This window comes from Cyprinodon tularosa, unplaced genomic scaffold, assembly GCF_016077235.1.
Source record: "Cyprinodon tularosa strain WSP-4 unplaced genomic scaffold, ASM1607723v1 ctg478, whole genome shotgun sequence".
NCBI classification, from domain to species: domain Eukaryota; kingdom Metazoa; phylum Chordata; class Actinopteri; order Cyprinodontiformes; family Cyprinodontidae; genus Cyprinodon; species Cyprinodon tularosa.
In genome coordinates, this window is record NW_024039205.1 from 340,744 (window position 1) to 364,926 (window position 24,183).

Sequence of the window (24,183 nt, forward strand, 5' to 3'; positions counted from 1 at the left end):
AGGGTCATGTGTACTAGATAGAGGACATGGAAAATTGTCTCTTATATTAGGTAAATTTTCGGTGTAAAGTTTCGTATATTCATTTTTTGTCGTTTTCCTATAAATTTTACTGCTTTATAGTTCTTCTTTGAATAAACCTTTTAATAGTCTTTCATTCATTCGTACCTATTCCTTAATATTACACATAATTTACTGACTAATTTCTTTGGATTTTTTAATATTATTGTTTTATATTGACAATGTGTTTCAGTGCTATCAGTAATAAAAATAAGGGATTCTGCAGTCCTAATTAACATAAATCTGTATGTGTTTGTGTCCTTCAAAGCTGCTCCACTGAGCCTAATGACGTGGTTTCAAAGAGTGGGTGAAGTTCCACAGTGACGAAGGATGTTGGAACCCTATGCCGTGACAGACAGATGTCTTGGTGTGTGCAGTGGTGGTTTTTGCACACCTGTACACACAGCAATACACCCCGACAATTTTAAACTCTTAACCACAAAACCTCAGTAGGCCCACGTTTTTTCATTGTTAAACATTTGCTGTTGCAGACAAAACACATGTAGTATTTTCTGAATATTATTTTCCATGTGACTTTTACAATACAATGTTGATGTTTTTTTTGTTGTTTTTTTATCTAATGGCAAAAAAACATGTTACATTGAATATTTGTACATGCTCCAAGAATGTGGAGATTTATTTTAAATATTTGGCTTTACATAATTAGTTTGCTGAGACAAGACGATTTTAGCCATTTTCTCCCCTAAATAACATACTTCACACTACATTTAGCTTTAACATTCAATTTTTTATACAATTACAACTCAGAATACAGAATAAAAAGCCATTCTGTGATGTTGATCACTAGCTCTGTAGTGATCTAATCTAAATGTTAAGAGGCATGCCTCATTAGGCTCAAATGGAGATTTTTATGCATTTTCCTTCAGTATTTGAAACTGAAAAATGTAAATTATATTTGATGGAAAATCTTGATACACTCTCATCAAAACTGAAGTAATTATACTAAATGTGTTACATGAGACCATTTAAACACACCGTTGAAGTTTCAATTATCAATGTCTACAGTACACATTAATGAAGATTTTATTTTGTTAATAGGTAATGGGAAACATTTGGAAAGCATGTAGGAGAAAAACGTGTTGATATGCCACATCCGAACAGAAACCATGCTGCTGCTGCAGTGGCTCAGTGGTTTTTATTACCACCCCAAAGCCTGAAAGTACTGCCTGTGAATGATTGTTTCTGCAACACATGAGAGTCTATGTTGTGTCCCCACAATTCACAAAGTTTCAAGTCAGGTTATCTGAATGCTATAGATTGCTCATAGGTTGCTAAACAACGACCAACAAAACTTTAAAATTACGAGTGTGGGTTATGAGGTTAGCAAGGTAATCGGAAACTTTTATTGTTCATTTTAGCTGTGATTATGCCGTGTGTTACTCCGACGTGTACAAGTGTTTTTTATACCTAATTGCACTAAAAAAGTGTTACCAGGAATAAAATCAAGAATTTTGACATTTTTGTTCTTTTTTTATGAAAACAAAAATAAGAAAAATTTTGCTAAAGCAGAAAGCCTATAAAGTACTGTAAATGACAAAAAAAAAAAACTATTGTTAATGGCATGCTCTTTTAACATTTATTAGCTTGACTGAATAAAATATGTATTTCAGATATCTTATCCCCTTTACGCCCAAATTTATACACATTCACGTATTTATACACAAATACATGCAATTGTATGAATCTGGGCATATATCTATTTAGGTTTTTTGCCTTTAACTAGTTCCCAAATTTAAATTTCAATCTGGTTTGATTAGGAATACCATTATATAAACATATTTTCTAATCATTTATTACATAAACCTTATAAAGTGTTATTTAAAGTATTTGTTTTGGAAGATCTCTTCTAAGGAAAGAATCAGGGAGGAGAAAGCTTAAAGTGATAAACACAGATCTTTCCTTTATAGAGCACACGTTAGATTCTAAGATTTGTTAAGTAAAACCTGCAGAAAATGTTCACAGGAGGGTTTCTTCAATGGCATGACATGTTTGACGGACTAAAGAATTAGTTATCTGAATGGTTTTAACTTGATGATGCTGACCCTGTTAGTCCTTTTAGTCTTTTAAAATCAAGCTGTGCCTGTCATGATTTTGGCGCTGATGCCTGGACTGATTGCTCATTTAATTCACCTGTCTAGCTCTGCCCTGTTTTCTTATCACTGCTCATCTGATCCATCTGTTCCTCCTCTTATTTATACTGCCTGGTTCCAGCCATCAGTGCCAAATTATTCTTGAGCCTTTGTTGTTGATAATTATCAGGCATTTCCTATAGTGTTCTGATTTCCTGATCCTGATCCTTTTCTGTATTTGGACCTCTGAGCCAGCCTGCCCCTGTCTGATCTGTTTGCTGGCCTGTTTTTGGACTCCTGCTAGATTCTTCTGTGGACTGAACCTTGACTACCTCTTGACTTCGCCCTGTGGATTATCCTGCCTTCCTTCGTCTGCTTGGATCTGATCTCCTGTCAACTCTGCAGCTTTCTAGGCTTCTGCATCTGGAACTCTCTGGCAGAGTCCGCTGCGTCTCGTCAGCTTCCCGGCTGGAATGATCCTTGTTCTCTAAGCACGGACTGAACTGTCAAACCATGTTAGAGACTCACGCGTTCATAATCATCCTTTGTCAGATTATCTTGATCACTAACCTGTGTTTCTCTCTTATAGGCGTTCCTGGTAAAAACACCCTAGCTGCTGATATCGTGAATCCACAGCCTGTTAGTTAATGGTAACTTATTTCACTATCTGTCTTACCAGACTGTAGGTCAGCTATATTGACACATCCTATCATTCTGGCCAGGCTAGATTTTATGCATTTTCCCAACAATGGGCGTCAAAGGTTATAAAAAATTCTTCCTCTAAATGCACAGTACAGGCATCTTAAATATGAGATTTCCGATAGATTAAATATAATTCTCATGACTAGCTCTAAATAAAACATTCTCATTTCTAGAGATGCCTTCTGGTGAGGTTGGTTGGTTGGCTGCAGATGAAACACTTCTTCGTAACCCATCTTAGAAAAATAGGTAGAATTTCGTAACCTCGTAAATGATTAAACTTATTTTTATTGTAATCCTTTATTTGTTTACATTTATGTCAAGGAGTTTAGGGAAGCTTTTGTGTTTTGTTTCATTCGTTTTATCAGAATATTGCTTTGTTTTTTCCATCATTTTACTATGTCAAAACTGTTGCTACATTACTTACCTTTTCTGGTACCAAACATTTTTTACCATCATATTATTGTAATCAGCAGATAAAGCATTGAAATACCAGAGGGTTGCGTACATGTATTACAGTGTTTAGTTGATTTTGGCGCAACATGACAGCAGTTGTGTGTTTCAATGATGTGCATTTGTGAGAAGTGAATGGAGAGAGAGCTCCAGAGTATTTGCAGTGGTGTTTTCTAGCAGACAGGGATTAGATGAGCTTCCATAAATATGCTTGGCAGCCTGGTGTTCTCTGTGCCCACCAGTAAAAATAGGCCTTCTTCCCAAGGGAGCGATGACGTCTGCAGCCTGCCTGCATCACCAGCCACAAGTCAGCTTCATCTTCATACTGGAAGAGCGGAGACACAGAGTGTGGGGGGAGCATCAGTGATCGCCATGGTAACATGAGCAGAGTGACGCAGGTAAAAGCAATACAAAGGAGGAGAGGTGGTGATTGGCTGCCTAGAGCAGCGGCGTTTGTATGTGGAAGAGATGTGTGGGTGGAAAAGAGGAGGATGAAAACTCAACAACCCAGCACAGAGATTAGCTCCAGCACTGCATCACAAACAGACACAGATACCAAGAATTTTAGCATTGTTAACTGCTCAGTCAAGAAATTGAAAAATATGGGATTTAGAATATTTGAAGGGGGAATACAGACCATATATCTTTTTGATTTCTGCACAGATACACAGTGTTATGAAAAAGTACTTTCCTCAGAGATTTGTATTGTTTTTGGTGTTTTGTGTCACCTAAATGTTTCTGATCAATAGGAAAGATTTGATTACACAAATGAAGGTAAACAGCAGTTTTCAAAAGATTATTTAAGTTGTTAATGAAAAAAAAATTATGAATATCAACCTAGACCTAGTGTATGAGTAAGTAACTCTTGGTGTGATAAGCTACTGTCATGATCTGCCCCGATAGCTGATCTAATTGCTTACTTCACTCACCTGCCAATCCCTCTTATCCACTGAAGCATGCCTTGTTCCAGTTCCGGCTCAGTGGAGGGAGCCAGTAAAAAGTTCTGCAGTTCTCCTTGTACCATGCCTTGTCTGCCTCTCAACTACTGAGCCCGACTCCTGCCTGTTCATCGGAGGCTGCTGCATCGGGGACAATCTACACTGCAAAAAATAGAAATCTCAATAAGTTATTTTTTCCTAAAATAAGTGTGTTTTTCCTTGATTTGAGCAGGTAAGTAAGACACTTTGCCAATGGAACAAGACAATTTCCTTTTAAAATAAGAAAAAACTATTTTATCGTCTTATTTCAAGTAAATATTATCTAACTATCTTATTTTAAGAGTAAAAATACTCATTCCATTGGCAAATCATCTTATTTACCTGCTCAAATTAAGGCTAAATATACTTAATTTAAGCCATTTTTTACGTATTTCTGGATTGTTTTTGCAGTGTAGGCGGCTCTGTGCCGCATTTCGTTGGCATTGCATCGGCTGGATCCTGCCTCACCTGAGAAGATGGACTGAACTGTTAAACCAGGTAAGTGACTCACTTAGAAAATCATCTCCTGTCAGATTATCGTAGTCACTTTACTTTACAGAGTGTTAGTGGTGGGTGGTGCCCCCTCTTCCCCCTGCGGACTCTGAAGATCCACAGCTCCACGTTTCGTTCTCTGTATTCTGTTTATTTTATTAAATGTTTTGAAACTTCCCACTGTCTGTCTCGGCTGTACACTGGGTTCCTCTGTCCCCTTCAACTGCTCACTTTCATTAATGATCTAATTGTCTTTGTTCCTACATTGGAGAGTTAAAAAAAGACTAATCAAGTTGCTTTATCGTCTAAAGTAGTGATTCCCATGAGGGGGTACTCATGCATTGCAAGGGGTACATGAAAATATTTTATTTCTCAGGTAATAAAATAAAATATGACTTGGATCTGTTCTATTTTGACAACTAAAAGGTAAGTTTGTCTTATATGTTTGAGTTAACCTTCAGCATTGCCCCACTCAAAACCAAGCAGGGTGGAGGTGGAAAACAGCCATTTTCCCAAATCTGAAACAAATTAAAACAAATGAATTGAGTCTGTCAATATTTTTTGTTTAATATTTTTTTCCAAATTCCTCAAATTTAATTGTGATTATTGGGGAGGTACTCAGAGGAACTGCGTTTTTTTAAAAGGCAGATTTATTTTTTATTCAAATTCATATCAATTCCTTACTAACTTCTTGGCAGCACGTGTGTGTGTATATATACACATATATATATATATAAATATATATATATATATATATATATAATTTTTTTTTATTTATTTTTTTTATTTGGAAAGAATAACATTCTAATTAACTGCTCAAGTTAAAAAGATTAAATAGAATACTGATCATTTTATAATCAGTTATTGTACATTCCACCTGGACAATCATCAATACTGTCAAGAAAAAATGGAAATGTCTTGAGAGCTGTACTGAATTAAACATCTTTTTTGTATACATTCTGTGTGCATAAAATGACAATAGAGTCTGTCTAAGTCACAAAATGCCCAAAGGGAAACACAACTCAAAAAAGGTTAGGAACCGCTGGTCTAAAGCACAGGCTTCAAAATTTCCGTGGACAAATTTGTATTTTCTTCCAGTTTCCATGTGATACTTGGGACATATTTTATCCAAAGACGGTGTGGGAGCAGGTGGCCAGTCCCAAAGAACCTTAAAAAACTTTCATTCTACTGTAGATTTACTGGATATTGAGGCTACTCGACCAATGTGAAACAATTCACCTCAAGATATCCACCTTCAAGAAATCAGCTAAAGCATAGCGTCAAGCAAGAACACTATTTCCTCCCATAGTGGCGATTGTTTGTCAAACCAAACATCCAATAAAGTTCCAATAAGCCACTACTTAGGCACTGGGCTCACGTTTTCTTGACGCAGGCAAAAGAACTTGTAGATGTTCAGTTGATTTATTTCCTATATGTTTAGCAACATTACAGAGTTTAAAAATTCCCTTGCTCTGTCACCTCTCTTGCACTGGTAAAAACCCATAGGCCCCTAACCCAAATGCCTGCTGGTCCTTACCAGACTCCTACATTTATAAAAGGTGGCCCGCCCACATTTCTTCCTGTTTTACATAATAAAGAAAGAAAAAAATTATAAAACAACAAAAAATAAATACACAAAATTCAACGATTAACCTATAAATAAAGTCTGTAAACAATACAAAAAATATATAAGTTTAGGAATTAACACAATTCAAATGGATAAAGAAATAAAGAATAAATAGCTCCAACACTACCCTAAAGAACCATTGGTTGGAGGGTAGAACAAGGATTGCCTGACATAATTTAAAATGATTTAAGACAGACCTACATCCTTTAGTACAAAATGCACTACCAAGAACACGCATATAAATATATATATCTCTGTGATTGTTAAAAAGGCATTGAGTTTGCTGCGTTAATATATATTTAGTTTAAATCCGGTCGTAGGGAGCCCCCTTGTGATGAAGAGCGGTGCTGTGCCCTTTGCTTTATTCACTCTAATTGATGCAGTGTTTGATGTTGTGGTCCTGTTTGACATAGGTAATACGAGTGCTTAAACTTAAGCTGAAAGTTAATTATCCTATGCAGAAGGTGAATTGTGATTGTATAAGTATTTGATTAGGACTACGTAAAGTTTCTTTTCTGATTCTATTTGGGTTTTTTGCAAATATATATTGCCTGCTGTATGTCATCTGATCAGAGTAAAGAACTCAGATGTTATTGAAGCATCCTGTCTGTGCTAATTACCAGCAGATATCAGTATCAGATATAGCACCTTTACAATGCTGCATAAACCTCATTGCTTTCGAACAGTGAGACTGAATAATTGCTCTCTGAAAAAAAAAGGAAGAAAAAAGTTTCTTCGCTCTTAATTAGTGGTGAGTTTTTCTTTGCATTGTGCCTTAAATACGGAAGTTTCATTGAGTCACATCAAGGCAAGGCATTGTGAATTTTGTTTTGTTAAACCACTGCTCTTTATTGCGAGATTAAGTAAAGTAAGTGTATATTTAATGTTACTGTGGTATTAAACGTTTTTATTTCAATTTGGCGATAATGTTGAATAAACTTGTGATGGGTTGATAGGTGAATTGTAAGTAGTAATGCTTCATAAAATAACACAAATGCATGTTACCTTTACGATGTGTGAATAACTTAATGAGAAAAAACAGTAGCGTTGCTATAATTAAAGTGTAACCTTAACCCAACTAAACACAATGCATATAATTGTTTATTGATTTATTTTCCATCAAGATTTTATGAACGTTTCTGTTGACTAATGATTGGACTATAATAGTGTTTGTTTATGTCTTATATTTGACCCTTTGCTTTCAGGTTTCAAAATTATACTGAAAGTAACTGAAACTAAACTAAATACGTTCACAGGTTCACAATTGAATTGAAACTTCTTGGAGAAAAACACTCTTTGAAATGTATTTGTTAATTGAAGTGTTTTTTTTTTTTTTTTTTTGCTCTTCTGGTTATTTAATACACTATCCTTAAATTACATTAGTTGGTTTCCATGTTATCCTTTAACCTGAAAGTTTTTCTGTTTGTTAATAAAGTCATTTATCTATTACAATAACTTTAGCCTTTATGAAAAACAAAGAAAGGATTACAGGATACGCTTGTGCTTGTCCTGTTATGGCATGTTTTCTGGAATTATGACATTTCCAGAATTGCTCTGCACAGGAGGCTGCAAATTATCCATCCATCCATTCATTTTCTTTCACACCTATCCCAAGCGGGGTCACGAGGGCTGCTGGTGCCAATCTCCATCTGTCTACAGGCGAGAGGCGGGGTACACCTGCTGCTGCCATCAACACCTTTGTTTATAGATGTTGGAGATCGGCCTGTTTTGTAGTTTAGTCCTGTTTCTCTGACTGTGACTGGCTGGATGTGCTCTCCTAATCCTCTGACATGGGAGTTGGCTCAGAGCTCGTCTGCCTGGCTGTGTGTTTCTTGGACCGGGACTGCCTTTTACAGCTGCTTTTTGTATCTCTGCTTCTGTCTCCTTGAACCCCAGTGGGCCTCAGCAGATGGCCGCTCACACTGAGCCTGGTTCTGCTGGAGGTTTCTTCCAGTTAAAAGGGAGTTTTTCCTCTCCACTGTCGCTACAAGCATGCTTAGTGTGAGGGATTGCGTTCGAGTCAATGAGTTGATGCAATCAACTGGCTTTCCTTAGATAGAAAACTTGTGAATTGCCTTGAGATTATGTGTTGTGAATTGGCGCTATATAAATAAGCTGAAAAAATACACCCCAGAAAGGTCGCTAGTATACTGCAGGGCAACACAGAGAGAAACAGGATAAACAACCATTCACACACACACTGACACCTAAGGACGATTTAGAGAAACCAATTAACCTAGCAGTCATGTTTTTGGACTGTGGGAGGAAGCTGGAGTAACCAGAGAGAACCCACGCATGCTCAGGGAGAACATGCAAACTCCATGCAGAAAGAGCCGGGAAGGAAATCGAATCCGATCTTCTTGCAGCAAAGGCAGCAGTACTACCCACTGCGCCACTGAGCAGCCTGGCGGCAAATTAAATTATATAATTTAAATTACTGAATTTAATTAAATTTATTTGTTTTCACCTTTTTCATTTTAAGTTTTTTTTTTCATGAAGAACAAGAAAAAAAAAGTGTTTACTCTTAAGACATATTCAACTTCATTGTAAAAGAATATTTTTAAAATAAATTCTATAATCGACCCTGCTACCTTTTATTTCCATATTTAAAGTAAAAACTTCAGATTTCTTTATTAAAAAAATACTATTGGAATTTTATTATTGTTTTTCTTTCATTTTCCTTTTAGAGGAATTAAAATTGCTCTATTAAAAAAAACAAAAAAACAATGTTGGGTTTGAAGAACTACTTAGATGCAAGAATACCACAGATTTGCAATTGCTCTGAAATTGATGGACACAAAAATCCCCCAAAACAAAGATATTTTCAGGAAACAAAAGCACTATCACAAAAGTTTTTTTTAATTTTCATGTTCCGAACATAAATTAAAATGATGCATTTTGTTACAAAATCAGAACAAAAGTAAGATTTTTTCCATCTGAAGAATTGAAAATCCTTTTCTTAAAAAAACAAAACAATTTTACCATGCATCATTATGTGAATGTTTAAAAAAAAAAAAAAAAAAAAAAAGTATTTAGCTGAACCCTTACAGCTTAAATTCTGCTATTTTAACTGCTGTCATCATATCAATTGCAAAGGGAAAATGTTCCAACTAAAGACATAAAAAAATGTGAGGAAATACTCATACAACAGATTTTGGGACTGGCTGCTTTGTACTTTTTTAAAACTATCTGAGAAAAAAATATCATAAAAAAAGCCAAAACTAAGTTGTTACAAGATAGGAACAGATTGATCTGTACTTTGATATAAATGGAAAAAGATAAGGTTGCCAACACCGTGTTAAAAATTGCTGACTCATAATTAAAAGAAGAGAAAAAAAATTGTGCACAGCATTTCTTGCAGACCCATTTTCTACAACATCAAACCAAAATCAAACAGCAAAAGGTTAATTGTATCCTCCTGTTTGAAGCAGGGATCACTCAGTTAACAGCATGTTGGCATAAGTGCAGGACTGTTTGTCAGTGTTGGTTCTTCATTCCCTGTGGTTTTCCTGGTTTCTTATCAGATGGCTGCTGTTGACCCCGTCCAGGCCCAGACATCCCTCTGCCACGGCCTCCAAACACACCTGCAGAAGGGACGGCAGACAAAAAGATAACACTTGTTAAAATTCTGGGTTGACAAGGAGTACCGTATTTTCACGACCATAAGGCGCACCGTACTAAAAGGCGCAGTCTCAGTTATGTGTCCCATTTCTGTATTTAACACACACATAAGGCGCACCGGACTATAGGGCGCGTTTTTTATATACAGGTACATGTCCTCTACTACCTTTAAATACCTCTACTGCGTATTTAAAAATACAGCGGGGGCAAAACTGAGTGTGACTGTGCTTTATTCATGTATTTATTACAAAGTATTAATCAAACCTGGGTGCTGGCCGTGAGACAGACACATCGCAGATGACACAGCGCTGTGATCGCTCCTAAATTAACTTAAAATCCTGAAACCTGCCGACGGAATATGTTTGCTTTTATTACCGGTATCCTGGTGCCTGCAGTTTAAATTATTTAGATGAAAAACACCTGCCAGCAGCCGCGGTGAACCTGGAGGCTACCCGGCCTAGAGGCTGCTGATGAAAGGATTTCTACTGTCGGCGCACCGCTGGTATGTGGGGGTCTGAGCGCCTCCGACAGAATTAGATAATCTGGATGAACTGACTGCAATTATTAAGTTTTCAGGTGGACTTTCTCACTTAAAAACATATTAAAACTACTTTATTCCCACTGATCACAGCAAATATAGCTGCAAGATTTAGATTATTTAGATGAAAAAACACCTGCCAGCCACCGCGGTGAAGAGGAGGAGACCCGCCCAGAGGCTGCTGTTGAATTAAGTTTTCAGGGAGAAAAATACAGCGGGAGCAAAGCTGAGTATGATTGTGCTTTATTCATGCATTTATTACAAAGTATTAATCAAACCCATCAAAGTCATCATCCTCTGTTTCTGAATTAAACAGCTGTGCTAAATCAGACATGCCAATTTCCCCTTCTTCGCTGTCAGAGTCACTTTCCGTGCAGCGCGGCTCCTCAGAAATAATGCCGGCTTTTGCGAAAGCTTGAACAACAGAGCCAGCAAACACGTTAGTCCAAGCATCTACAATCCATCCGCAAACAGTGGCGTAACTTGCCCGGCGCTGCCTTCCACTTATCCTGAAACTGTGGTCTCCATCTGTCATCCATCGCTCCCACGCCGCTCGCAGCCTTACTTTGAACGGCCGCTTCACACCGATGTCGAGCGGTTGAAGTTCCTTTGTCAGACCTCCCGGGATAACGGTGAGCACAGCATCCATTTGATTCACCATGTTTTTCTCATCAGCTGTGAGATGGGCACGCATGGAGTCACAGATTAACAGCGATGGTGATGCGTGGAAAAAAACACCTGTTCTCCTCACATACACCTGCCTCAGCTGCGCTTTCATCATCTCCTCATCCATCCAGCCTTTTTCATTTGCCTTAATATCATGTCATCAGAGCGCTGTGTCTGTCTCGCTGTCAGCTCCCAGATCAGCTTCTCTGATTGGTTGATGAGGCGCGTCCAGCAGCAAAACTTAAATTTTTCCATCTCGAGCAGCAGCAGCGCGTTGGCAGATGCTTAAACGCTCCTGCTGCTCAAAACGCGCTGCGGGACCTTTTGCTGCACCTATACGCGCGTCAACCATTGACTTTGCATGTAAACTTGCTGCTTCTGCTGCACCTGCTGGGTACGGTTCACACCGATGTTGAGCGGTTGAACAGCGAGCACAGCGTTAATTTGTTTCCCCATGTTTTTCACATCAGCTGTGAGATGGGCACGCATGGAGTCACAGATTAACAGCGATGGTGATGAGTGGAAAAAAAACACCTGGTCTCCTTACATCCAGCCACTCTTTCATCATCTCCTCAATGAGGTGGTCTCAAAAGTCGCAGTTACAACACACATAAGGCGCACCGCACCAAAGGGCGCACTGCACATTTTGAGGAAAAAAAAAGACGTTTAAGTGCGCCTTATAGTCGTGAAAATACGGTAAAAGGAATCCATTATCGGGCTGCTCTCACAAAATCTACAGTGTGGCCGCAGTGCAACTGCATTGCGGACATGCTGCATAAAAGTCAGTAGCACTGATCGCTGCAACCAGGTTGGTCCAGCTACAGCTCAGGCTGCAAAAATAGCACTTGAGAGAAAAAATATTAACATGGGTTCAAGCACTTTCTGTGAGTTTTAGGGCAAAAACTTTTTATCTGTTCAAAAAAAATAATTTTTTTTCTGTTTTGTTTTTTGTCCTTGTCTCAAGTGGAGGAGTTCAAGTATCTTGGGGTTTTCTTCATGTGTGAGGGGTGGATGGAACCTGAGATCGATAGACAGATCGGTGCGGCGTCGGCAGTGATGCAGTCACGGATTGTTGTGGTGAAGAGGAAGCTGAGTCAGGGGCAAAGCTCTCAACTTACTGATCAATCCACGTTCCCACCCTCACGTAAGGCCATGAGATCTGGGTAATAACCGAACAGACAATATCACAATACAAGCAGTCGAAAGCAGTATCCTTCGCATGATGGCTGGGTTTACCATTCAAGATCAGGTGAGGAGCTCAGTTACCCGGGGAGGAGCTCATAGAGTCGTTGCTCCTCCACATCAAAAGGAGCCAGCTGAGGTGGCTCAGGCATCTACTCTTGATGACTCCTGGTCACCTCCCTCGGGAGGTGTTCAGGCATGCCCTGATGGGAGGAGGCCTCGTGGAAGACCAGGACACGCTGGAGGGATCATGTCTCTGTGCTGGCCTGGTGTCGCCTCAGGGTCCCGTAGAGCAGCTAGGGGAGGTGTGTGTGGATTGGGAAGTCTGGGCATGTATGCTGAGAATGCTGCCTCCACGACCCAATCCCGTATGAATAGGGCTAGGTACCGAACTTCGGTTCTTTTATGGTACTGACCGAAATGCTTCGTTTCTACAGAGTATCGAAACATGCCTTGGTTTTTCGTTACCAAGTTTCGGTGATTGGCTGTAACACTTAACGTGATTGCGTCATCCAGGAAAAATACACAGGTGGTCACGCCTACAGCCAGGGTTCATGTGTATCTGTTGTGAACTGGTTGCAAGCGTCGTGGAACCCCTTTAAAATGCCCCCCAGGTCAAAAGTGTGGCTTCACTTTATTAACACTGATGCTAATAGTGCGCAATGCAATACATCGTGCACGGAAACAATTTAAGAGCAGAAAGTTGCTCGGTGTTTGACTGCAAGAAGAGCGGACCGGCGCGACCATCCTCCTCTCAGCAGCACGTGGGCAGAGCAAAGCCAGAGCGGAGTGAATCATGCTCCTTTCAAACTGGAGCAGCAGGAGCTGCAAAATCACGTCTGCTGCTTCCTTTTTTGCTGCTTGTACCAGCTTCTGACGCGCAGCTGAAGAAGCTTTGCTGCTCTGGCTGCGCGGTCGAAAAGTGGCTCTGACGCACGTTGGGCGGAGCTACTCTATCCTTTATTTGCCTTGCAGCTATATTTGCTGTGATCAGTGGGAATAAAGTAGTTTTATTATGTTTTTAAGTGGGAAAATCCACCTGAAAACGTAATCAGTGCAGTCAGTTCATCCTGCCTTACAATATTTCTTTTTTTTTTTTTTTTTTTTTTTTTTTTTTTCAGTGTCCTGTCTGGCAAGGTGGCAATAAGAATAATTGTCTTGATGCCAAAAGGAGCCCAACAGATTTTACTTTCACAAGTGTAGCGGTATCGCAATTGCCATACCGCTCCACTTGTTTCATGTATATAAATTGCTTTATTATAATTATGCAGGGAGTTTTACAGTTCATATGGACACTGCAATGTAAGTAGAGCAGAAAAACAGAAGAAGAAGAAGGAAAAAGAAAAAGAAAAAAACAGGACAAAAGATGAAAGAAAGAGGAGATAGGAAGGAGACAATGACAAAACATTTTCAGTCTGCTTCAACACCTGTAATGAGATGGAGAAAAAAAAAAAAAAGAAAAAAGAACAGCACAACCAAAAAACATGGTACGAGATATACAATAAAGCAAACACCTTGAAACTATCACTAAAGTAATATTATTAAGTCTGACATGTACTCTGTGTTACCTGAAGATATGAATGTGGGGTTTCTGTTTGGAAGTGAATCTCTAAGTACCTGAAGCCTAGCACCTGTAGTTGTTTGTGAGGGTGAACTTGTGCATGTAAAGTTTTAACCATAGAAAAAAATGCTCAATAGTGGTTGTGGAGAGCCGGAGAGGCACACCCCCCAGAGCACTGAGTCCAGCGCCGGGAGACCCAAAGCCCCAGGCGCCCAAGGGGACCCCAGAAGCGAAGGCACCAAGGCGGGGCCAGCCCCGGAAATCAGACCCCACCAAGGCAGGAGGAGAGACAGCCACGAGGAAGCCCCCCAGCCACCGCCATGCCGGCGCCCCGGGGAGCCGCGGGGACGAGTCCGCGGGCCCCGCCGGCAGCCGGCCACCCCGAAGTAGGGCCGGGCGCCGAACACCAGCCCCCCCACGGCGCCGACCGAAACGCCCCAGCCCCACAGAGCACCGAAACACGCCCCGCCCCCCAGCACCAAGCCCCGGCGACCGGCCGCAACACCCACCGCGACCGCACCACCCAGGAAAACACTAAGACGGCCCCCGCCCCATGCGCATCCGCCGCGAACCGGCCACGAGCGCCGCGGGACCCCCCCCAAAACGCCCCCCCGGCCAAAAGCGCAGCCCCACCCCACCAAGACCGATGCCAACAGCGCGCAACGAAACACACCGCGCACAGAATCAGCCCGAGAGCAGAAAAGCCGCCCGGCGCAAAACCGCAAGAGGAGCAGACCGCAGCCGGCGCAACCACCCCCCCCAGCAGCCCGAGGGGCAGCACAAAGCCAGAGCGGAGCGAACCGCGCCGCCCCCCCACCGGACGATGCCAAAGCAGCCCAGCCACGTCCGCCACCCCCCCCGCAGCCCGCACCAGGCCCCGACACGCGGCCAGAGCAGCTCCGCCGCCCCGGCCCCCCACCACGCGCCGGTCATAGCCACCCCAGGCCCACACCCGCCCCGCAGCCCCACCCGCCGCGATCAGTGGGAACAGAGCAGCCCCGCCATGCCTCCAGGAGGGAAAACCCACCCGAATACCCAGCCAGCGCAGCCAGCCCGCCCAGACCGGCCCCCCAACACTACCCCCGCCGGAGCCGCCCGGACCCCCACACACCAGCGGCGCGCCGCCAGCAGGACCCCCACCCAGCAGGCCCGCCTGCCCCCCGAGAAAACAGACATGCCAAACCCCCCAAAGAAAAAAAGAGAAAAAAAAAAAAAAAAAAAAAAAAAAGGGGCCCCCACAATGCGACAGCGGACACCAGACACCGACCCGCCCGCAACCGCTCCCCCCCACCGAGGAAGAGAAAAAAAAAAAAAAAAATAAAAAAAAATAAAAATAACAAATAAATAGGTAAATAAATAAATTAATTAATAATTACAATTAAAATAAATAGGCAAGAGGAGAAGTGCGAGCGGAAAAACCGGAGCCCAAAACAGGACCCAAGACCCGCACCCCACCATGCCGCGCATCTCCCCCCCTCCCCGAACCGATACCACAGAACCGGCATAGGAAAGAAACACCGCCCAGGAACCGGCATCGTAGCGAAGGCACCGGCACCGACCCCGAAAATCCCCGAACAACACCCAGCCCCACCCCGAAGCGGATCCAGTCCCAGGCCCCAGGGATCCGAGGCCCCAAGGGCACCCCACCCCCAGACAGGAGCCCCAGCAAAGCCCCGGCCGGCCGGGGCCAGCGGAGAGGCCGCCAGGAATGAGCCAGCAGTCCCCCGGGCATCCACCCCCAGCTCCAACAGTGCACCGGTGAGCCCCGACGCCAGCCAGCGGAGGGAGAGCAGGACGGGGGGAATGGGCTCCGCACTTAGCGGAGACTTGAGATGTATTTGGGAGAGGGTGCGGTTGAGACCCCAACCTGGGAAAGAAAAAAAAAAAAACACACCATCTCAATCATGCCTTCCCTCCCTAGTGCCCCCACTCGTACCACAGGAAAAAAAAAAAAAAAAAAAAAAAAAAAAAAAAAAATTTGAATAAAATAATAATAATAATAAATAAAGAAAATAATGCAGACACACATTCACACATAACACTCACATCCAATAATACCAGGACCAAAAACCCGGTGACACCGGTGGTCGGTCCCGGGACTATCGGATGACCCCATAAGTGAACCTAAAATCCGGATGTGAGGGGAGGGGAGCGGCGACACCGCCACACCAACCCATCTCTTTCCTGCTTCAAGCCCGGCCCCCCACCCCGCACACGGACCGGACCACCCCCCGCAAGAGCCCCCCCCGGGACCGGGGCCCACCCATCCCGCGCCGGCCACCCAACCAGAACCGCCCCCCCCCCCGAAAAGAAAAAAAAAACCTTCAACCAGGCACTTCATGCCCCTCCATCCAACCTTCTTTGGGGAGAGCAGAGGTGACAGCCCCGCCACCAGCAGGCCACCTAGGCCCCGCAGCCAGCCCCAGCCAAAACCACGGACCAGGTGGCCCGCTCTTCCTCCAGGCCCCAGACTCCAGGCGGCAGCCGGAGAACAGGGGTGTGAGAAGACCCCGATCCTCACTGCGCCCGCTCGAATGTGGTGTTGTTGCGTGTTGCTCTCAGATGCAATTAAAACTGGGAGTACCAAGAGGGGGTGTCCGGCACACTCCACCCCCCCTCCAGGAGATAGACGGTGCCAGCACACCCTCCCCCTTCGACAACCCTCAACCCTCAACCTGCCTTACAATATTTCTGTCGGAGCCGCTCAGACCCGCTCAGACCCCCACATACCAGCGCTGTCAGTAGGATCCCATTCAACGGGCTTGTTTGTCAGACATGGTAATTTTTCTAAAGGAAAACTGCTAAGTAAAAAGGTCCTCACAATGTAACAGTGAATATTAGACACTGATTTTTTTTTTTTTTATGTAAGAGGAAAAATGTAAATGGAAAAATCAGAGCTTAAAATAAAACTCAAGATTTGTACTTTTTTATGTTGTGTAATCTTCTTTTTCTTCCAATTGATATTATAAAACTGGTATAGAAAAAAGTATTGTTCAGGAACCGGTATCAAAGTGAAGGTACCGGTATTGGTACCGGAACCTAAAATTTTTGAACAATACCCAGCCCTACGTATGAAGCAGAAGAAAATGCATGGATGAATGTTTTGTTTACAATGGACTAGTTAACCCTTACCATCTATGGCCGGGCTTTTCTTATTTGGTTAGCAAAATCCATGAGGACCTTGATGCAGACGTCGCAGCAGTGACAGGTCAAACTTTCTAAATCTTTTCATTGAGCAACACAACCTCTGTTACCAGATCAGCACTACAACCAAGGCTGATGTGAGCATACACATTGATTTAAATGATTTAGGTTCTACATGGCACCTGCACCACAGCTGCAGTGTATTCAGTATCAGCATCAAAAAGAGGACAGAGCATTTTTCAATAAAAAAGGTTCAAGCTGTATATTTAGGGATTAGAAAACAATCAAGAAAAAGAGCTTCTTTTCACCTCGGCCAGGTCCTCCTCTTCCTTTGCCCTGCTGTTTATTCTGCTGGGACCCTCCACGCCCGCGCCCCTTTGACATCACCTCCTCCTTCACCATATCGATGATCTCATCAGGGATTCGGAGGTACTTGATAGTGCTGCCTCTGATGTAGCACTCAGGCATCCTCCAGAACTTGTCTCCATCCTGTGAGAGGGAAATAAGAGTCTTCCTTTATTTCTCAACCACAAACTATCCATCACAAAGAAATTCTGTGTTCTATATCAAGACTATAGTCGACAATGACTATGAGAAAGAGACAAAGCTCAGTAATCCTGAAAACATTTGGAAGTTGGAGACATGAAGATGAAAACAAGATAAGTAAGTTTCTTTTTTTCAAGCCTTTATAGAGGAACTTTGTTTGGTATTTTGAAATAGGTTTAAGTGGGTTCAAAGATTTTTTTCTGTTTCTGTTTACAGACTTAAGATTTTACAAAGATACAGGCAGTTTCTTAAAAGTTAAAATGTGAATAAAATAAAACAAAGTTGCATACAACAGCTGTTCTACTGAAAGAATGTCATGTACCAGTCCTGCACCAAATAATAGCTGGATTTTTTTTTTAAGACGTCAATGTCAAAATACTGAAATCGGCTTTATACATCTCTTTAAGGGTTAACATTTCCCTAACTATATTGATCTTTAAGCAAACACTAAAAAAAAAAAAAAACGATGTCATGGTCAGGTAGTAGTGTAGACTTAAACATATCAAAAAGCAGTGAGTCCAGACAAACTTAACAACCTCTAAAATTTAAGAATCAACTTGTAAAAACCTAACCGTTCTTATTTTAGACATCAGGGCACTGATTGCCACGGATGCAGTGCTTTCTCTATGTTTACATGTGTAAATTTCCTTGATCAAATGATAGTGTTTGGATTAAAACTAATGGTCAGAGGTACTGGTGGCCAAAGTGTACAGCTGTCTCACTTCTCACAGTGCAGCTGTGGCTACAATGTAACTTGCAACCATCAGTGTGAGTGTGTGTGATTGGGTGACTGACTGGATGCAGTGTTGAGCGCGTTGGTCAAGTAACCTGACAACAGCCAGATGCATGTCTCGCTCCGCCTAGCTCCACTCACATACATCTGGGAACCCGCTCATTGAAAGTGATTTCCCCAACCGAATTTATGGTCTGTCCAATCAGGACGCAGGGTGGGTGTGTCTTGGAGTGGAGAAGCGACCGTGAGATTCCAACAACAATGGCAGCTCGCATTGAGGAAGCAAGCGTTAGAATTGATGCTGCTATTTCTTCTGTGTTGTCCAATCTATCTGATATTGTTTAATTAAAAGAACATCAGAGAAAGGCTTTGAAGGCTTTTGTTGGTGGAAACGATGTTTTCGCCCTTCTCCCGACCGGATTTGGCAAGAGCTTGATCTACCAAATGGCTCCTTCTCTCACAGCGTCACGGGTTAGCTTCGGTGTGAGTGGTTGAAATAGCACGTCAATAAAGATGACAGACAAGTGGCTTATCCAATCATATGCAAGGAGTTTTGATAAGGCCCAGCCTTCAGTAAAGGCAATTCCTATGGCGGGTTATTGGTCAAGTCCTCTGACTTGAAAAAAAACGATATACACGTACAGGGCATTTACCATTTAAAATAACAGTTTCTGGATAGAAATCATCAGTTTACTACGATTGCTTATGCGAGTGTGAACATAACTATAGTCCTGTTCTCTTATCTACATAAATTATATGTTTATGACACATTGCTTTACCCTGGACGTGCAGATGACTTCTCTCAGGTTTATATTCATCCAGTTGTCACAGCTCACCAGGTGACCGTTGTAGGTTTCCCCATTCTTAAGCTCTACCAACTAGAACATAAAAGAAAGAGAATTTACCCAGATCTGTCTTGCAAATAACACAAACCGAATGAAAGTCAGCTGAAGACACTGCTGACTTTCATTAATAACATCATCATGTGAATATTCAATCCTCAGAACACAAAATATAGTTAATATGATTACAAAAAGGGCTGATAATTAAGTGAAGTTTGTCTTATACTCCATAGAAACAGCCCAATCCATTGGTTTTTCACAGCCAAAGATGTACATTTATGGATAATCATTAAATGCTGCAGAGGTATTGCTGCACTGTATCTAATTACCATGGGATGATTCTGAGCAGTTTTCAACAGAGACAACGGAAGCTGATGAAAAAGGAAAAAAAGATACAATTAAGAATATTATATGTGTCTGCTGCTTAAAACACAGAGAACGGGTTTTTCCATTAATGCCTAGAGACTCGTGTAAAATACATATTACAAATAAATCTGAAATATAAACTTTATAGAACTACACTTAATATTTATAAAATTGCAGACAGCTCTTTAACAGAAAACCCGCTTCTCCGCTTAACGAAAACCAAACTTAGCTTAAGATGCTAATATAGGCTAGCTGCCGTCTCAACAATTTACTGATTTACACACCAGAAAAGACGGTTACTACGAACTGAACTGAAGCTTTACTTTTTAAATAATCAAAGCAAGCCACCATTCAAACCTCTTTGTTGTTTACTCACCATGATGGTTGATTGGCGTTATATTTTTTCTGTCTCTTGCTTAGTACAACACGATTTTAGCACCTGCAATTCTTCTTCTTCTTTCCTTTGATTGGCGAATTGCAAGCAACTGACATGTGCATACCGCCCCCTACTGTCTTTTCTTGTCGCGTTTGATGGCGGTTGGCAAACAACTTTTCGGTGCGCATTACTGCCACCAACTGGTGGGGAGTCAGAATGGCCCTATTCATAAAGACACATTTATTTATCTATATATCTGTATCTATAATATTACTTTAAAAATACTGAATCCTCCTAATTATTCCTGTTATTTTTAAATATTGAAATAAATATTGATAACATTTTTTTTTACTTTTTCTGCAGAATATATATCAAATCCAATCAAACTTTCTCCTTATTTAGGTCTCTAACCAAATTCTTTCTTCTTTATACTTCTTACAATGCATCACTACTTGTTCTACTGTTTCATCTTGTCCACAAACTTCACATTTGCCTGACACATGTTTCCCTATTTTGAATAGTGTATTATTAAATCCTGTATGCAGAAATCTAAGTCCTGAAATAACTGTTTCCTCTCTTCTGCTTCCTTCTACTATCCTAATTCCTCCGACTTTCCGTTGAATCCTATAAAACCATCTTCCTTTCCTTTCTTCTTCCCATTGTTTTTGCCACCTTTCCTTCATCCTTTGTTTACCGCTCCCGAGAGGAAACGTCTATTGACTGTGTGCAAGAGCATACATGAGCCCATTTCTCCTCATGCACACTGTTTTTAAAAGTTGCTGTTTGTATCGCTCAAGCTTACTTTCCAAAAGAATTTGCAATTTTTCCACTATGTCAGACTCAACACCAGTAACACCAGTGAAAATGGGGACAAGCACATAGGACAGCACTTACGTAAACATCTCACCAGAATGATTGACAATTCGGAGGACCACTTATTTAGATGATCCACCAGGAAAAAGAACCTCCTCCACCATAACTTTAATTTGTGCTCTATGGAAGAGCTATCTCCATGTTTCCATCTTAGCCTCTTTGATTGTCTTACAAGCTTCCACCCTTTTCTTCTTATATTTTAGATTTTCTTCTATCAAATTTGTCAGTAACATTTCAAAGGCTTTATTTCGTTCTTTAATCAGTCTTCTACAATCTTCATTCCACCATGGCACAATTTTTTTCTTTCCTTGGTAAATGGTAAATGGCCTGTACTTATATAGCGCTTTTTCAAGTCAGGAGACTTGACCAAAGCGCTTAACACTACTTTCAGTCATTCACCCATTCACACACACACACACACTCACACCTTAATTGTTGCTTTTGAAACAACTGCAGCATTTAGTATATGTTCCGTTACCTGTTTAGTGCACTCATCAACATTTCCCTTCAGTGTCACTAAATGACTTGCTTGATCACTCACATTTAAAAAAAATTACCAATTAGCTTTATTAAAGCACCATCTTGTAAACTTTATTTCATCTTTTCTAAATAACTTATCTTTAATAATTGTGCTAACTGGAAACTGATCACTTCCTATTGTGGATTCTCTCCACACACCACACTCACAAGAACTAATGATTGAGCTGGATACTAAAGTTAAATCAGGGCATGACACAGCACTTTTATGCATTTTATTTCCTGTCCATTATTAAGAGACATCGATTATTTCTTCCACTATACTACCGTTATTGTCTGCCTGTCTGCTTCACCATAAGCCATTACATGCACTGAAGTCACCATACCAAATTTCTTTTATCTTTATCTTTCTCGAAATTTTATTAAATACCTCACTTTCTAACATTTTGCATGGATTAAAAAAAATTTGAATTCTTATATTTGCCAATTTCTTCTAATTTTTATTTCTACACTGAAACATTCATACTCTCCAGGTACATGATTCTCTTTATACGCCTATCCATCTTTAATGAAGTTTGCACAACCTTCTCCATTGCTGTTCTTATTTTTGTCTTTTCTGATTGAACTGTAACTGGGAATTTTTAAATGTAAAGATGGTTTTAACCTAGTCTACTGGACACATAAAACATCTGTAGGTGTTTCTAATTCATTTAAATATTTTTTAAATTCTTGACCATTTACTATGAGACTTCCACTGAATTGTATGTATGACTTTTTTTTTTTCAATTATTCCTTTTTTCTTGGTAATTTCAAGCTAAACTCAAAGGTTGGTGAATTTGCATCTTTAATGTCAGGAAACCTTCCTGCTGCTTCTACAATTGTTTTAATTTGATGAACTTTTCTTTTTAATGTGCACTGTAAAATTATTAATTGACAAATAGATACCACAAAGTTATCTTTTTTTTTAACCATCATTGTATTTTTATCTACATTACATTACTGCTTACATACATTACATTCATCTGTCGTACTGAAAATGGTTTTCTTCTTTTTACTTTGTGAGTCATTGGTTTTCTGACTTGAATCTTCTTGATATTTTTATTCTCTGTGCTTGTCTTGTTTCCCTGTTTACTATGCATCCACCATATGCTGCACTATGTTCTCCTTCACAATTACAACATGTGTGTGGAAGTGTGGCATTTTTGTCACACTTCCACACACTTTGCACAGCTTTGCTATGTGCTCCGTACTTTGACAAACAAAACACCTTTTTGGATCAGGAATGTATTCTCTAACCCTGAAGTTTATGTAACCAATCTGCACAGACCCTGGAACCACATTCTAAAGAGGTAAAATTATTGCCATAGTGTCTTTAACAACTCCATCTATTTTGTGTTTTGTCCTTGTTGCATCAATAACTCATCCTCCTTTAATTTCTTGTTCGACATCCAATTTCCTTCTCAGTTGCTCTTTTTAGTTTAACTGGATGTAAGGGTTCTCCTTCTTGTTTAAATTCAACTATCCCTTTCTCCTCCTCTTGCCCCTTTGCTCGCTCTCCCAGCACTTGTTTTATCGGGTTTGCATTGGTTTTTGTCATTTTACTTTGTTCCTCTCTTATTTCACTACCATCTGAATAACTTCTACCTCTTTCTTTTCTTGACCTTATTTCTTGTTTTTGTGACTATCTAGACGTCATCCTTACCATTTCCTTTGCACTATTCCCACCTGATGTGGAAGCCATAAAGCTATGTTCAGATTACAGCTTATGCAATCCGTCAAAACTGATCAACTCCTGATTTCCTCTCAGCATCCTCTGCAACGTGCTCACTGAGCTCAGCACTATTTTCTCCTTCGAAATCCTTTGCTTTTATGCTTAATATGTTGTTCCAGCTGGTTAAAATAATGTGTGTATCTTTGTAAATTCTTGCGCAGCTACGTGACAAGAGGACAGTGTTTAGATCTCTGCAGTTCAAATAGCCTCACAAGGTGGACAGTTGTGGTATAATATTTCCAGGATATGTAAATATATACTTTCAGAGCTCTGACATCTACAGACATTCTCTAATAATAATAATAATAATAATAATAATAATTATTATTATTATTATTATTATTATTATTATTATTATCCAAGACAATTGTACATGTCCTGCCTATAAAGTTATGGCACATTAGGGCAGATAATGAATTCAAAATTGCAACCTGCATTTGGCAGATGCCTTAATTTTCTCTCTCTCTCTCTAATTTACTTACTGGACTCTGACAATTAAAGAGTTTTGTCCGTATCTCTAGGATGTACAAACATTTAAGAACATATTAAGAAATTGGACTGGAATAAAGAATAATTCCCAGAATATAAAATATTGGACCAAATTAAACTGTTTAAGATAGCATAAGCACCCAAATAAAATTTCTATATTTGTTATTCAGTGTAAGTAATTAAAGCTTATAGAGCAGAGGAAAGAAGCACCGTTTCAAAACTACAAAATTTTCTATGTTAAATGTTAAAACAAGAGTCTGAATAAGGGCCAACGGCAGCAGTATTTTTAAAGGAATAGTACACCCAAAACATGATTAGCCTTCATTTTCTACTCACCCCCATGCTGAACAACACTCTGGAGTACTTTTTTGATATCTCAAATGCATCTGGAGATCTGGGAGGCTTCTTGCTGTCTGCTGACATTCAAATAATGGAGGTCTATGGTGCCCGAGGCAGAAAGGTCCATAAAAGTCCACAAAAAACGTGTCAATATTTCTCCATACTGCTCGTCCAATGTAATCCAAGTGTCCTGAGTGGGTAGCATCCAGAATTTACTCGAAACGAAGTCATTTAGAACGTTTTAGAGCCTAAACAGTAGTGTAT

The 24,183-nt window shown here is 40.6% G+C and overlaps 1 protein-coding gene across 1 annotated transcript; it reads right to left on the bottom strand.

Annotated features, from left to right (window-relative positions):
- Positions 1-9,233: 9,233 nt before the first annotated feature.
- Positions 9,234-20,111, bottom strand: lsm4 (LSM4 homolog, U6 small nuclear RNA and mRNA degradation associated). The gene is made up of 5 exons (XM_038301920.1): positions 19,971-20,111; positions 19,558-19,599; positions 19,166-19,264; positions 17,416-17,596; positions 9,234-9,979 (listed from the first exon to the last, which is right to left on the bottom strand). Exons 1-5 carry the CDS (start codon positions 19,971-19,973, stop codon positions 9,873-9,875), a joined length of 432 nt encoding a protein of 143 aa, XP_038157848.1. The 5' UTR covers positions 19,974-20,111; the 3' UTR covers positions 9,234-9,872.
- Positions 20,112-24,183: the final 4,072 nt, after the last annotated feature.

Bases quoted from the DNA above. Each gene is read 5' to 3' on its own strand.
- lsm4 (XM_038301920.1), bottom strand. The intron at 19,265-19,557 runs GTAATTAGATAC...TTTATGTTCTAG, and splicing joins CTGCTCAGAATCATCCCATG to TTGGTAGAGCTTAAGAATGG. The intron at 17,597-19,165 runs GTAAAGCAATGT...TCCCTCTCACAG, and splicing joins AAGTCATCTGCACGTCCAGG to GATGGAGACAAGTTCTGGAG.